Source organism: Podarcis liolepis (genome assembly GCF_965112155.1).
Source record: "Podarcis liolepis genome assembly, chromosome: 4".
Classification (NCBI taxonomy): Eukaryota; Metazoa; Chordata; class Lepidosauria; order Squamata; family Lacertidae; genus Podarcis; species Podarcis liolepis.
Window position 1 is genome coordinate 55567013 of NC_139558.1, and position 15500 is coordinate 55582512.

The following is a 15500-nucleotide window of genomic DNA, read 5'->3' on the forward strand; positions in this document are numbered from 1 at the left end:
GTATAGGGAAGAATTGTAGCACTACGCTGCTCTCCTGCTGCCACCATGCTACCAGAAACCAAGCTATGGTTTGTCTTAGCATTATATCCAAATCAAGGCTTGTCTCTCTCCAAACAAACAATGAGTGGTAAGGCAAGAACAAATGATAGTTATAGCTTGTGGTTTGTTTGGAGAGGGACTAACCATGTTCCTGGGTTTGGATGTTTTGCTAAGGCAAGCCATGGGTCAGATCCTGGTAGTACAACAGGAGGAGGAGCAAAACAGCCACAAGTTGCTCTTTGGGCAGCAGCGTGCTGCACCTTCACCTTTAAACTACAGTTAAGCTTAATTGTGGTTTCAAGCAACGTGAACTGGGCCTTCGAAGGCTAGACCATGTCTCAATTGTAGAGCACATCTTTTGCTTGCAGAAGTTCTGAGGCATCTCCATTTGGAAGGATTGGGTAGCAAGTGATGGGGAAAACATCTGCCTCATACCCTTGAGAGGAACTGAGCAATGATGAGTTAGATGAGCAATGGTGTGACTCAAGATAAATCAAGCTTCCTACATTCCTAAGAGCAGATCTTATTTTTTCCTGAAGATCTGAGACATGCAATCTCCCAGGACTAACATAGCACAGGTATTACCTAAGAAATTTGATCTAGTGAACCTCAAGGTACCTACCGCTGCTCTGCTTCAAAGGTGCATGGAGTGATCAGAAGGGGTAGCATTTTATTTCTTTGAGGTCCTGCTTGGTTAGCAGAAGGAGAACTCAGGAGACACGTAGCTCTTCATAGCATCCCTGGGCATGGAAGCCTTTTTTCAATATATGCCAAAGGAACTGACTTTGAAACAGTTGTTTAATGTTTTGATAACTTTTTAATCATTTCCTCTATTTGTGATGTTCAGCTGTAGCTTATCTAGTTAAAATGGCACCACCCATGCTGAAGAGGGACTTGCCAGCAGGCTTGGAGGAACCCCACAGGATGCAGAAGTACAGAAAATATTTGGGCAAATGAAACCAGAAGTTGGAGGGAGTGAGATCTCAAAAGGAATTAAATGAGAACTGAGAGATGATAAAATGATGCCCCTTTCCCTCATTTGTTTGCTGAACATGCAAAATGCTTATGAATATTTCTGAGTAGCTGCGTTAGATGGGCTGTGACCAGCATGTTTCTGGAGGGCGCAAGGAATGTTGTATGTTTATTTATTTCTCTCTCTGGGCGTTTTTAGCTTGCTCTGTTATCAACAGTTCTGTGCAGTCTGCAGTAATAAAAACAGTAAAATGCTACCAAGCCAATATACAGCACACGCTGCTCTATCAAAGCATTTAAAAGCAAAACAGGATCTGAAACTTAACATTCTATCCAACTTTGGCCCTATTTAATCTTTAATGAAAGCAATTAATTTTGAGTGCAATGAGAGTTGCTGTCACATTCAACCCACATTGAAAAGGCAGCATATGCTTTTCTGTATGTCTGTTGGGGAACAGATAATACTGATAAGGAAAGGACATAGGTTGTTTGTAGATTTCTGTGATGTGTATTAAAAAAATTGTGTTTCTCAAAGCCCATTGCATATACATCAAGCAATATGCAGAAAAGGGCAAGCAATATGAGAAAAGGGTTGGAACATGTTTCCTATGAGGAAAGGTTAATGTGTTTCAGGTTTGACTGACGTTTATAAAATCATGTTCAGTGTGTCTCTCTCATAATATCAAAACATGGGAAGGTGTCATTCAATAGTTGATTGGCAGTAGATTCGAGATGAAGAAAAGAGATAGCTTATTCACACATAATGCATAATTAATCTGTGGTATTAGCAGGGCCTTTTTCCCCCTGCTGGAACTTGCCAGAACTCAGTTCTGGCACCTCTCAGGTGGGTACCATTGCCATTCTAAGAGAGTGAAAGAGGTGTTCATGGTGAGTTCTGGCACCTCTTTTTCTAGAAAAATAGCACTGGGTATTAGACTTTTGCAAGATGCAGAGATAACCATGAGTTTAAGTGTCTTTGAAAGAGGATTAGACAAATTCTGTCGGCGTTGCTTAACTACAAAGTCACTGAATGCCCATTGCTGGGTGGCTGCAGCAGGGAGTGCTGCTGCCTTCATGTCTAGTGTGGGGTTCCAAAACACAACTGACTGGCCAATGTGGGATGCAGGATTTTGGACTAATGTAGCCAGAAAAGCTCCACTTACCCTCTTAGGTTTTCATGCCTAACTTCTGCAAACAAATGTGCAGGAAAATCATTTTTATGCCTTGAATATTTGACATATGAAAGATGCATCTGTGTTTAACATGAGAAATAAAATTTCTCTTATTTTCCGCCATGTGTTTGCTGTAATGAACATAAAATTATTCCAAAAATCAGTCAAACAGCTTTAAGGTTATCCTGAAAGCATGACCTGAAGGCCACACTTTGAGTGTATGAGATAATATCATGTCTTAAAACATATAGGGATTCGTATTCTAGTATGTAATAGCAAATGGTTTGTACTCCTAGAATAGACATTGTTCTTCTCTGACTCTCCTATTTTGTGCTATCAGTCAAAAGTCAGCTCCAGATAATGGCTCTAATAATTTTTGTTGTTGTACAAAATGTCTTAGCAGTGGGATTTTGAGATTTAGACAACAGTAGTTTTTTAACTGCAGAAAACCTCTTGATTATATATTATACGTTTCAAGGACCTCCATGCAAAAATGCACAATGAGTTGCCACAACTGACAGTTTGGGGTACTGTTCTCGATTAGATGGGTGTAATTTCCAACAGTTAACCTTTCCAGTTAAGTGCATGTTTGAAACATTTATTTTCAGAATGTTTTTGTGCATTTTTCTATGACCTAGTTGGCATCTGGTTTGGGAAATCTATCTCTGCCACATACATTCATTTTCAGAGGGGTGCCATGAGACACTGTTTTTATTCATTTACATGATTGCTCAGGTAAACCTTTTCCAGATGTCTTATTGACTTGTTCAGCATTTTTTTCTGGTTTAATCTTGCGCATGTTCAAACATGTTCTCAAAGCAAGGTTTAAGTTTGCTTTAATGTAGATCATGTAATAGTTTGTGTAAAGGCAGCAAAGTCATAGGCCAGGGGTCGGCAAAGTTTTGTGGCCTGGGCTGGTTCACGATCCCGCAGACGCCGCAGTGGGCCGGAGTGCGTGCGTGCGCATGTGCAAATGCTATTTCCAGCACAGAGGAGGCATGCGCAGCTTCCCATTGGCTGCAGGAGCTTCCTGCAGCCAATGGGAAGCCATTGCAGAAGGCGGTCCCTGCTCTGCGATGGTTTAGTGCGGTGCATGGGAGCCGACTGAGCGGGTGGCGGGGGTCCCCAAGTGGGCAGCAGGGGTCCATGGGCCAGCTAAATGACCCCCCATGGGCCTTAGGTTGGTGACCCCTATCATAGGCCCTTCTCTCACACTATGCAGAGGCAATCAAGTCAACATTCAAATAGGGAACTGCAACCAATCAGAGCTCCCTGATGGGTCTACCTGCAAAGTACACCTTTGCAAAAACACAGGTGTCACAGCCACAGTTTTTGATATATACTTTGATGGGCCACTTAAGCTTTGACATATGAAATGACCCAATTTCTTCAGAATTAAAGAGATCGGTTGGAACAAGACAAACCACCATGTAGAAAGCCTACCCAGTTGATGCTGTCAAAAAACCCACATGCACACTATATAAAAGAGCGTAGGTTTCCCACCCCTTTCCCCTCTCTCTTCTCCCCCAACCCTATACTGTGTCCCACACTAATGTCTCATATCAAATGTAACTGATCTGTAGAAAAGACTTCACAATCTGAAAGAGATAGTGCATGTACTTTTGTAAACCAAGAAAACCTTTAACAAAAATTATTTGAAAAAGAAAGCGTTCCTAAAGTCAGACCATTGTTCATCTCATGGAATCTGCATTTTCTACCTAGACCACCAAAACTGATACCACCTTCAAGGTCGTATCTATATAGTCTAACTAAATGTAGGACAAAGAGTTGTTGGGCACAGATGGCACATCTTTCATCATAACACAGTGACACCAGCTATGTGAAAGTGCTGACAACAGCAGCACAGTCCCATCATATCTAAATTCATAGCACAATATAGATTATAACCATTTTCTTGCATCAATAGGCAAACACTTCCTAAGAACAAAATTCTAGATTGGTTACAGTTCCATTTCTCTGTTCCAGTGGTACCTCAGGTTACAAACACTTTGGGTTACAAACTCTGCTAACCCGGAAGTAGTACCTCGGGTTGAGAACTTTGCCCCAGGATGAGAACAGAAATCGTGTGCTGGTGGCACGGAGGCAGTGGGTGGCCCCCTTAGCAAAAGCGTTCCTCAGGTTAAGAACGATTTCGGGCTAAGAACGGACTTCCGGAACAAATTACATTTGTAACCCGAGTTACCACTGTATTATGTATTTGAGAATGAGCTCTTAACTAAGCACACTTGGCTATCCAACTACTGATGGGATCAGCAAAGGGATACTCCTGGGATAAGGCAATTGTTATTGCTGGCTGTAGGTTAAAGTTAATAGTGCATTTGTTTCAACACTTAAACATATTAGCAGCCAAGCCAAAAAGAGAAAGGAGAATGACAGACCTGCAAAATTCTGCCCTCATCTTTCCAAACCTCAGGTGCTTTGAGTGCCCCCAAATGGAACAGATATTTCCAAATATCCATTCTTTAGCAATCAATTTGCTAAACTCTGCCAGCCAAAAAAATAGAAGACGTTTTCTTTCAATACAATCCATGTAGTTTTGTAAGATGGTTGAAAAAAATCTTTTTTTTTAAAGGAAGAAAATGATTTAGACATTAAGGCTGAACTATATGAATCTTTTGCTTATTCGCCTTCCACATATTCCTGCATTGCACCAAAAACCATAATTTGATATTGTATCTGAACTGGACAAATTGTGGTTGCCACTAATTCTATTTTGTCCCCAAACTGGAATTAGATATTACAGTTGGAAAACTTTAGTAGTAACATTAGTTTGCCAGCTCTTCACTGTGTTTGCAGTTTGCTGCAAAAAAGTAGTGAGTGTAGCAGAGGATAGGCTCATGATTATATCTTCTTACCTACCAGCTCTATCCAACATGTATATGACATGGCAAATGACATCATCAGTACGATAAATAAGCAGCACTCCTCTTTCAGCAAGTGTGTAGCAATCTACATTCTTAATTGTATGATGGGGCAGGGCAGATCTTGTTGCACCAGTTTTTTTCTTTTGTAGTAACTGAAGAGCTCTTGCACAAGCATGCAAATTTATAGGTGATGCAGTGGGAGATGGGTGATGCAGCTGGGTAAGGGAGGAAGAAACTTTAATTATAATCCTACCAATTGCTCCTATTCTCTGGCTATTGTGACACAGTAACTTTTCCACTCATTTGTTTGCCTGGGGCACCAACATTTGCGACATTTTAATAATCGCAAGGGAAGAAACTGAAAATGTATGTAATAATAATAATAATAATAATATATTTATTTATTTATTTATTATTAATTTATTGGATTTATATACCACCATATACCTGAAGGTCTCAGGGTGGTTCCCAAAACAAAAACAAAATATAAAACCACAATATATATATAATCAAAATTAAAACAGCAACCCAATAACCCCCCTTCCCCCAAACCCCACATTTTTAAAGGGCATTGGATGTCAATCAAATCACCCAAAGGCCTGGTTATAAAGGAACATATTTGCCTGGTGCGTAAAGGTGTAAAATGAAGGCGCCAGGTGAACTTCCCTGGGGAGAGCATTCCACAGATGGGGAGCCACTGCAGAGAAGGCCCGTTCTTGTGTTGCCACCCTCTGGACCTCTCAAGGAAGGAGGCACATTAGAAGGGCCTCAGAAGATGATCTCAGGGTTCGGGTAGGTTCATATGGAAAGAGGCAGTCCTTGAGGTATTGCAGTCCTGAGCCATTTCAGGCTTTATAGGTCAAAACCAGCACTTTAAACTAGGTCCAAAAACTAATCGGTAGCCAGTGCAGTCGGACCAAGATCGGTGTAATATGCTCAAACCGTCTTGCTCCAGTGAGCAACCTGGCCGCTGAATTCCACACTAGTTGAAGTTTCCAAACCATCTTCAGAGGCAGCCCTACGTATAACGCATTGCAGTAATCTAACCTTGAGGTTACCAGAGCATAGACAACAGTAGTTAGGCTATCCCTGTCCAGATAGGGGCGTAGCTTGGCCACCAGCCCAAGCTGATGGAAGGCACACCAGGCCACGGAGGCCGCCTGAGCCTTGAGCAACAGCAGAAGATCCAGGAGTACCCCAAGCTATGAATCTGCTCCTTCAGAGGAAGTGTAACCCCATCAAGAGCAGGGGATCTCCCACCCATCCTGTTTAGGTAACCACCCACTAACAGTGCCTCATTTGGATTGAGTTTCAGTTTGTTGGCTCTCATTATCGAGGCAAGGCAGTGGTCCCGCACTTCTGCTGCCTAACCTGCAGATGTAAAGGAGATTTAGAGCTGAGTGTCATCAGCATACAGGTGACAACGTACTCCAAATCTCCGGATAACCGCACCCAGTTGTTTCATGTAGATGTTAAACAATGTGGGGATAGGACTCAGCCCTGCAGAACCCCACATTGAAGGTTCCACGGGGCTGAAAAGCATTCCCCAAGCAACACCTTCTGGGAACGACCATCCAAGTAGGACTGGAACCACCGCAAAGAGGTGCCACCCAAACCTAGTTCAGACAGTCACTCTAGAAAGATACCATGGTCGATGGTATCAAAAGCCAACCAAGTGCTGTCCTGTGTTTACCATAAAGCAGTGCTGTTCAGATTTGGAATGAGGAGATAATGAACTTTTGGGATCCAGAGTTCACAAAAAGATGACGAAAGGAAACCTGTGCTTTGCCTCCCATTGCAGGGGAAATACAAACCTGGATATACAGTGGTGCTTTTTCTAGGTTACTGGACCTATGGGAAGAGCTTGAATTGGTGGAGGAGAGGAGGTGCTGGCCCAGGGCCCGCAAAAGACAGTGCACTGCCTGAGATGGGCAGCTCCAACCCTTCCTCCTGTTGTGACCCCCATGGAGACTTCTGGCAGCGCTGGTCAGAGGGGAAGGAGCATTAAGAGGAGAGTGTGAAATTGGATCCTTGGGGAGGGACCCAGTGGTCTGGGAAGTGGATAGTAGGGAGGGGCCCAGTAGGTTGTCAGGAAAGAAGCCTCCCTCTGTATCTTTGGATTGTGCTACTGAATTATGTAGTTTAGGAAATGGGTGAGGTTCTGCTTCCTTCTGCAGAAGAAAAAGCTAGGCAGAATAAGCAACTAAGCCATATTAAGGCTTAGCATTGCAGGGAGAGCCTATGACAGACACTGTGGGGAAATTGGATACTGGCAGTAATGTGGATGGTTTATATTCCACTGGGCTAATATTATCAAGTTCTTTTAGTAAATATGCATACAGTCTTGTTGAAGATACACTGTAGCTTAATACTTTGGGGCTGGTTTTGAGTTCAACAGATCTGCAGGCCACATATCACAGACTTTTCTGTGTTTTGGGATCACTGCAGTTTGTGAACTTGGGCAAGGAGTTCTTTGTTCCTTGTGTCTTCCCTGGTTGACTAGATCTGTGGACTCTCTGATGGAGGAGGCCTACTCTTATCTTGTTTCTTTGCTAACAGATTTCTCTTCTTTCCTCCCCCCACAAAAAGCTTATCAGTAGAGTTGGTCTTTATCTTTTTAACATAGTGCAGTTCTCGCATGCTAAGGCATATCTTTTGGAAATGTTTTGGTTGTTTTATCCCACCGATAGTGATTTTTATAAGGGTTGTAATGATGTGATTTTTGCTATGATTCTTGTGTTATACTGTTTTGTTTTATTATCGCGTGGCCTCCTCTGGGACCTCCTGGTGAAGGGTAGGTAATGAATGCACTTAATAAAAAATAATTTTAAAGCCTGGAGGATTTTTGCATGTAACATTATAAGTATGAGGTATTTTACTTCCTTCGGTGATATACCAGCTTAAAAAAAATTAACTCAGCTGTAGCTTTCGAAATTCGTCCATTTTATATGATGGATGATAATATAAATTTGTGGCCTTGTTCTCAGAGAACATGAAGAGGTTTATGTGCTTCAGTGTTGGAATTGTTTCCCTAGTTGAGAAGAAGATAGCTAAGAGTCTATCAAACAAGGGCGAAAGTGTTGGAATAATGTCACCGCATTGGCCTGAATATAAGCCTCACTCCCCCCCCCCCCCGATTCTGACCGTGAAAAGTTAAAGTGCGGCTTAAATTTGCGACCTTACAAAAATGGGCTTTTACAATGTCGCCACTGAAACAGACAAATGGAATGGGTGTGAGTGCTTGCTGAAATTTAAGGGAATGTCTTATATTTGGATATTGTCTTTTTTCTCTCCCCCCTCCCTTGAATTTTAAAGGTGTGGCTTATATTCAGGCCAATACAGTATTTGCCATTTTTTTAATCTACTGGTACCCAGTACCTGAAACCAGACAGGACACACACCAGTATTATGTCTAGTGAAAGAGAACCTCCATTTCTTTCTAGCAGTGAAGTGACAGAGCATTGCTCATGCAGGGAGGACTCTCAATATGGATTCCCATGTGATTAGGTGCTTCCTGTATTCTCTGCAGAAGCTCCCTCCTGTGCTACAAAGATTGTGATAAGGGTACCTTTGTGGTACTTGTGGGTTGAAGGCGAGGCTTATCCTGAAGCAATCACCTAATCATGCCTCCATGTAACAAACTCAGTACAGATCCATTCAACCTAACCAGCTCTCCCTGGGTTTGTAAGAACAATAATTTAGAGGGGGGAAGAAGACTGCCTGTACCCGTTCTCCTCTTTATATTACCTAGGCATTGCAATCCATACTCGATTTGTGAGAGGAAAGGGTTAAACCCTCTTTCACTCCTTTTAATTGTTGCTTCTAGAGAAACAGCTTGAGAAAAAGCTGGAGATTACCCTCAGGCAACCTAAGCAAGAGAAGCTGTTATGCAATGAGCATATGGATCCTGTGGAGTTTCACCCAGGTGCAGGTGGAGATGATGTATTTTTTGTAGAGTGGAGGTGATTTATTTTTGAACTTCACTTCCAGGAAAGTTGTAAAATACCTGGTAACATTTCATATTTTGGAAGGCTTTGCACACAAAATAGCTCTTAAAAGTTAAAAGTACTATTCTCCCTGGATCAGCTTTGGCGTTTGTTTCCAGCAAAAAGAGTTTCTGTTTTCATAGCAATATATAGCACACATCCTGCCCGTCCTAAATCTTTTTTTCTTCTTCATGGTCTAATGGAGTGACTGAGAGTGTGTGTTGTGAGCCAACAAGTTTAAATTCAAATCTCACCACATGCATTAAACTTACTAGACGGCCTTAGCAAGTGAATATTCTCTTAGGCTCAGCGCCCTACTCTCCTCCAAACACCCAGTTTCCGCAATATGTGCAAATAATAATGCATAGGATGGGGGATAGTAAAAATTTGTCTTATGGGCCTCTTTTAAGAACTGCTGAGAGGTAGGTGAGGTATTTTGAACACTTGAAGCTCTATAAATGCTTATTGGTGTAATTTTTTTTTTAGTGTTGCATGCTTAAAAGGCTGACTCATCCTGTGCTTTTTTGACCTTTCTTGTCTGCCTTCCAGAGTATCAGCTCTCCTTCCTCTGTAGTACATTCAGTTCTGTAGAATTTGCAGAGCTGTAAAGGAAATGCAGAAAATCTGTAATAGGTGGCCTATCACGTACTCATCAGTTTTTAACTTGAGCTGTCCTAGAACATCACCATCCTTGTGCGCAAGAGCGGGAAGGTATCAGCAGTTTTGTAGAAGTACCAAATGAAACAAAAAACACCCCTTTATCCTCAATTTACCTCCATTAATTCCTACCACCATTACTCCATATTGATAGCATACTGGCATTTCTGATGTATCCTTCATGTGCTTCTGATTCATTCAAGTCACCTTGTGTCAGAGCCATGCAGTATCTACTTGTTTCCTCCCCATGTGAGTTTTCAGGTGGGATGCTCACAAGTTAAGAATAGTAGGCCGCATGCTTCCCATACCTCGATTGGGAACCTATGGCCCTTCAGATGTTGTTGGACAACACCTTCTGTCATCCTTGTCCTTTGGCCATGCTGGCTGAGGCTGATGGGAGTTGGGAGGCCAATAACACCTGGAGAACCACAGGTTCCCTATCCTTAGTCTACACCATAAAAAGAGGATGTCTCTATAGGGCTCTCCTTTGCTACACCTTATCCACGAGTTCCAGAATCACTTTGAGGGGGTTTCCAGATTAGGCTTACTGCTTCTGAAAAGCTGACTGCAGCAACTTTGCGGTCCATGTGCATTTCAGTAATGTAGTATGTGAAGCATAACTAAATTTACTTAGAATTTCAGCCAAAGGTTTTGGGCTAGTAGTCACTATGGAACCATGAGAATTCAAACCACCTGACGTGTATTTTCTGATGTGTGAATGAGCGAGCATTTTGCAAATCTGAACATGGAGCCAAGTGTCTTATGTGCCCAAAATGATGACTTAAACAAAGCCCACCTGTTTAATGCCTGACTCACTCGCTCACTGTGAAACTGATTAGTTGTGAAATATTTTTGTCAAGGGATAATTTTATGTGACTTTCAGATGATCTGCTTTTAACTGAAAGCGAGAAATGTGTTAATCACAACATTTTAAAGTGCCTGTAGGAAATGTCATTGGTTTCTTTGTGTTTATGTAAAATATAAACAGTTTAATACGTTACAGAGTGGCATAAGGTGAACACAGATATAACTTTTTAGAGCGTTGAGCTGAATTTGGAAGCAGCCTCATTGTGTTCAATCCAAAAATACTGTTTTGTCTCCAGAATTGACTTCTGGGACATAAAACTTTTTGCAAGCTTATTGCAGAACCACCCTGTGCTGTGATCCTCAAATGAAAGATGGCGTATAAATAAATAAATTTATTTCCATTCTTTTCCTGTGCAGAAGGCCTTCAAGCTTCTGCTAATTTACTCCATAGTTTAGGAACTTCTCCTTAAGCTTCTAATTGCCCCAAATATGTAACCATGTATTACTAAGGAACAGTATTCAACGAGTCCCCTCACCCCACACAATTAGTGACTTCTGAAGTTGTTATGTGGTGTTGTTCCTCATTGTTTCATGTTATCTTTTAAAGTTTATTTCGAAATAAAATTCCACAGTTAAAAGAGAGGTTATCCCATTTACTGCAGCAAATAATCACCATCATCTTACATTATATACCTATTTTATTGTCCGGTATGAGCACAATGTGGTGTTATTTATTGGTGCCTTCATGTGGTCCTGTCCTAGATAATATTGTAGGGTGCTCTGCACTTTTTGGATTGTGTGGGTGGTGGCTAGAAGCAGTATTGCAGGGCTGTAATTCTCAAGTCCTGGAGAGATCTGGACTAATTCGGAACTATCAAATCCATTCTATTTGTATGTAACAGTTTAAAATTTCTCTTAATATCTCTGGTTAATATTCTGCTTCAATAGCTCTTATTTAAAACACACTTAGATATTATTGAGCTGTACTAAACGTAGTTCAATAAAACAATTACAGTGGTACCTCTGGTTGAGAACTTAATTCATTCCGGAGGTCCGTTCTTAACCTGAAACTTCTTAACCTGAGGTACCACTTTAGCTAATGGGGCCTCCCACTGCCGCCGCACTGCTGCCGCATGATTTCTGTTCTCATCCTGAAGTAAAGTTCTTAACCCGAGATACTACTTCTGGCTTAACGGAGTCTGTAACCTGAAGCGTTTGTAACCCGAAGCTTTTGTAACCCGAGGTACCACTGTATTATTAAAGTAGACATCTAAAAAAAATAGAGACAATAAACAAAAATATGGATATTTCAGTAACCTTTACTTAGAAACGGTGTTTAAAATACCGAGTAACCATTTCATAACGATGGAATTAGAAATTAATTACATATAAGGATGACCCACTTTTTCTAATAACCAAGCACAAGAAGCATTTAATCCTCCTCAGAGAGACTCTTATTTTTATCCTTTTTGACAGCTTGGTCTAGATTAACCACAGGGGCTGTGTCAGTCTAATACTGACATTTGCACAGTAGTGAAATGAGGCTTGCTATGTATTGGTAGCCAGTCATCCCAAAAGCAACCTCTTGGAATCTCTCTTCCCACCCACCTACCCTATTTAACTCCCACGCTCCTTTGCTGTGGCTAAATTATATAGATAGATAGGCAGGTATATAGACCATGTTCCAATGGGTCTCTCTAAAATCTCCTCTCTAAGTGTGTTCCAGTGAACTGGGAAATTATTTTATGATGTTGGGAATTGCCCCAGTTCAGTGAATGATAAAGAACAGAACAAAGCCCTCAGCCTTCAGATGGCTGAAGATAGGCTGAATACTGGGAGTAGAGATATTAGGATGATGCAAGATTTAGCATTTCAGACTTGGTATCTAATAGGCTTTCAGGAAGTCACACAAGACCAGACTGCTTCCTTGTGTACCTCTTTGCAGTGGTGCAGTGGACTGGGTGGACTTATTGGGAAAATGGAGAAGCTCAGTTATGGGCCCTCCTCATTCTTCTGAGTGGGACTCACGGGTTCTGTCCCAAAGGCCTGCGCTGATGACACCACTCCATCTTCTCTGTGAGAAAGGGTTATGTCCTGTACTTTTCATGTCACACTATAGCATATGTATAAGCATAAGTTTGATTTTTGTGGGTGGGCAGAAGTGAAAAGCATATTCCAATATATGTGAATTATTATTCATAAGCCAGTATGCTGAGCAGACTCTCCCATCAGCCAGCGACCATTCACAATTTTCCAGCATTCAGAAAGCTCTTTGCTCCAAGTGGTGTGATTGTTCAGTCCCATTTCAAAGGGAGCTCTGCCTAGGGAGCAGCTGTACCACTTAGCTTTGCTCAGAGCATCCAATCAGATTTGTAAGACATTCTCCTTGATCCGCTAGCTGGGGTGCTTGTTTTCTCTCCCCACTTCCTATCCCATGGAAGTGCTCTATGAACTACTTTGCATATATTTTAAGAATATGTAATTCGACGTTCTGAAACTACCCTCTAGCCAGAAAGAGATGGAAATTTGACAGCTTTTAACAGGCACCTACTTTGGGGAATAATAGTAAAGTGATAATCTGAAGAGATATCAAAAACGAATTGTCGTATTTCAATACATCTATATTTAGTACTTCCCCTCTGAATTTTCAGGGGCAATCATCGTTCCATTGGAGGTGGTTTTTCTCCTCTCACTTTTTTTGGGGTGGGGGTGGGGAATCTTTTGTTCATTTAAAAGAGAACATCATATTCTGCAGCTGTTGAACATTGATAAGATGCAGGAAATATTTTGAAATGGCAACCAAAATGCTTTATTTTATCTGTTTGTTATTCCAGACCTTTGCATATGATAGAAAAAAGTCCCATGCAGTCGAATGGTGACTATTCCTAAGCAATGTTTAGGTACTTTATGCCTCAGTTCTGATATACCATAGGCACACAAATTAGGTTGTTCCGATTTAACATAGCAATTAGAAACTGATGGTCATCATCCAGTATTGGGCTTGGATCCAAAGAAACATTAACAGAACTCAGCTCATGCAGTAGAGTCTTCCTATCACTTCTTCTTTATTGCACCCCCTGTACCTCTGTACCTGCCAAAGATATGCCTGAGGGTCAGGGGATCATGCCATTTTAAGCAACAGCAAAACCTATTATCAGCAAAGGCCATCTTAACAAAAAAGTTGGCTTTTTGCATTTTCATTCTCAGTGAGTATATATTATCTTTTCAACTAAAAATATTTAATTTATTAAAATAGATTTAAAAACTTAAGCACATGTTTCAGTCTCTCACACTGACCATAATTAAGGGTTAGAAATGCTGCATTGTTTCCAATAAATATATTTAATCACTTTGTATATAAAACTTACATGTATGTAATTTTATTTTGTAACATATGTTTTTAAACTGCTGATTTAATTAATATTTTGAAATTTTTTAATGTCAAATTGGTTCTTTATAAACTTTTACCGAGGATTAAATGTACATTTTCTGCTCCGTGTAACTGCTTAGAGGTTTTTGCAGTTAAGTAGTATATATATAATGTTAAATAAATAACGTAACAATTAAGTTTTAAAAGAGTAATCACTGGGTCAGTCAGATAAATTAAATAGGGATTTTTTACATGGGGCAGTGAATAACTTCATTGATTTTGAAATGGAGCTTCTTTTATATTTAGGCAAAAGAATGGTACTAGAATTATTCAAAAAGTATGCAATAACTATATTGAGACATCATTTCTCCACAATGTTTGCTTTTCTTTACTGTGTTAATACAGGATGTGAATGCAGGCGAAGGGAGTGAATTTGCGGACAGTGGGATTGAGGGGGCAACGACTGACACGGACCTTCTTTCCAGACGCTCCAATGCCACAAACTCCAGCTACTCTCCAACGACCAGCCGCGCCTTTGCTGGCAGCGACAGCGGCAGCTCTTCCACTGGAGATGGGGCTCGTCAGGGAGTCTATGAGAACTTCCGGAGGGAGTTGGAGATGAGTAGCACCAATGATAACCTGGATGAAGCTGGATCTGCCCTGAGCGATGAGCAGAGCAGTGGGACTTTGAGTTCCCCAGGACAGTCGGACATACTTCTTACAGCAGGCCAGGGGACGGTACGGAAAGCAGGAGCGCTTGCAGTGAAGAACTTTCTTGTACACAAAAAGAACAAGAAGGTGGAGTTAGCCGCACGGAGGAAATGGAAGCAGTACTGGGTTTCTTTAAAAGGTACTGTGAACACACCCTTATTTTCTTAAGAGATCAGAGAGTACAGCAACTATTTGGTGGCAGTGAAGATCTTGTGTTACTTAAGCAGCTTACTTATTGGGTGGGTCACAATATTCTGAAAGTGCAGTATAAGATGAAATCTATTAAAATAACTCTGCAAAAGGCTTGTTGCACAACTAGGCGTTACTTTTTTATGTAACACAGTTTTTTAAAACAAGTCCAGTTTCGCACCCCAGTTTTAGGCAGGAAGCTCAGGAAGTGGTCTTAGGTCTGCCTCTTATGGAAACATGTACAAAAGAGTAGTTCTGGGGCTAAAATGTTACTTGGAGTTCCCTGGAGTAAAGAGAAGATACAAATATGACATGCAAAAAACCAAGACCCAAAATATGCCTGTCACACATGCCAATGCTCCTTCTTGTGAAGAGCTATTTGTACAGGGGTTAGTACAGGTGGACAGACAGTAAAATATAATGGGAACTGGCAAGATATAACATGAAGCTTCTCTAAGCATGTCTTTATTTCCACTGGCTATTTATTTTCCCTGCTTTTGCTACAAGCATAATTTCAAACCCACCAGAATTCTTCATCCACTTTGATCTGCGGATGAAAGTGAAAGTTAGAAACCAATCTGTGACGGCAGTCCTTTAAAGTCAATGCTTTGGCTGTTCATCTATGGCCATTTGGCTCTTCATATAGGGCCAGTGTGCCTGGCAAGTGTAGCCTAGGTGAGATGGTTCTGAATCTGCTCATATGAAATGTAGG

The 15500-nt window shown here is 41.2% G+C and overlaps 1 protein-coding gene across 14 annotated transcripts in view; it reads left to right on the plus strand.

Moving 5' to 3' along the window:
- Nucleotides 1-15500, plus strand: part of TIAM1 (TIAM Rac1 associated GEF 1) — a 188274-nt gene that overhangs the window by 118668 nt on the left and 54106 nt on the right. For all 14 annotated transcript variants that reach the window (XM_083500321.1, XM_083500329.1, XM_083500326.1 and 11 more), the window contains one exon: nt 14294-14738. In XM_083500321.1, coding sequence (XP_083356447.1) covers nt 14294-14738 — 445 coding nt within the window. The remainder of the gene's footprint in view (nt 1-14293; nt 14739-15500) is intronic.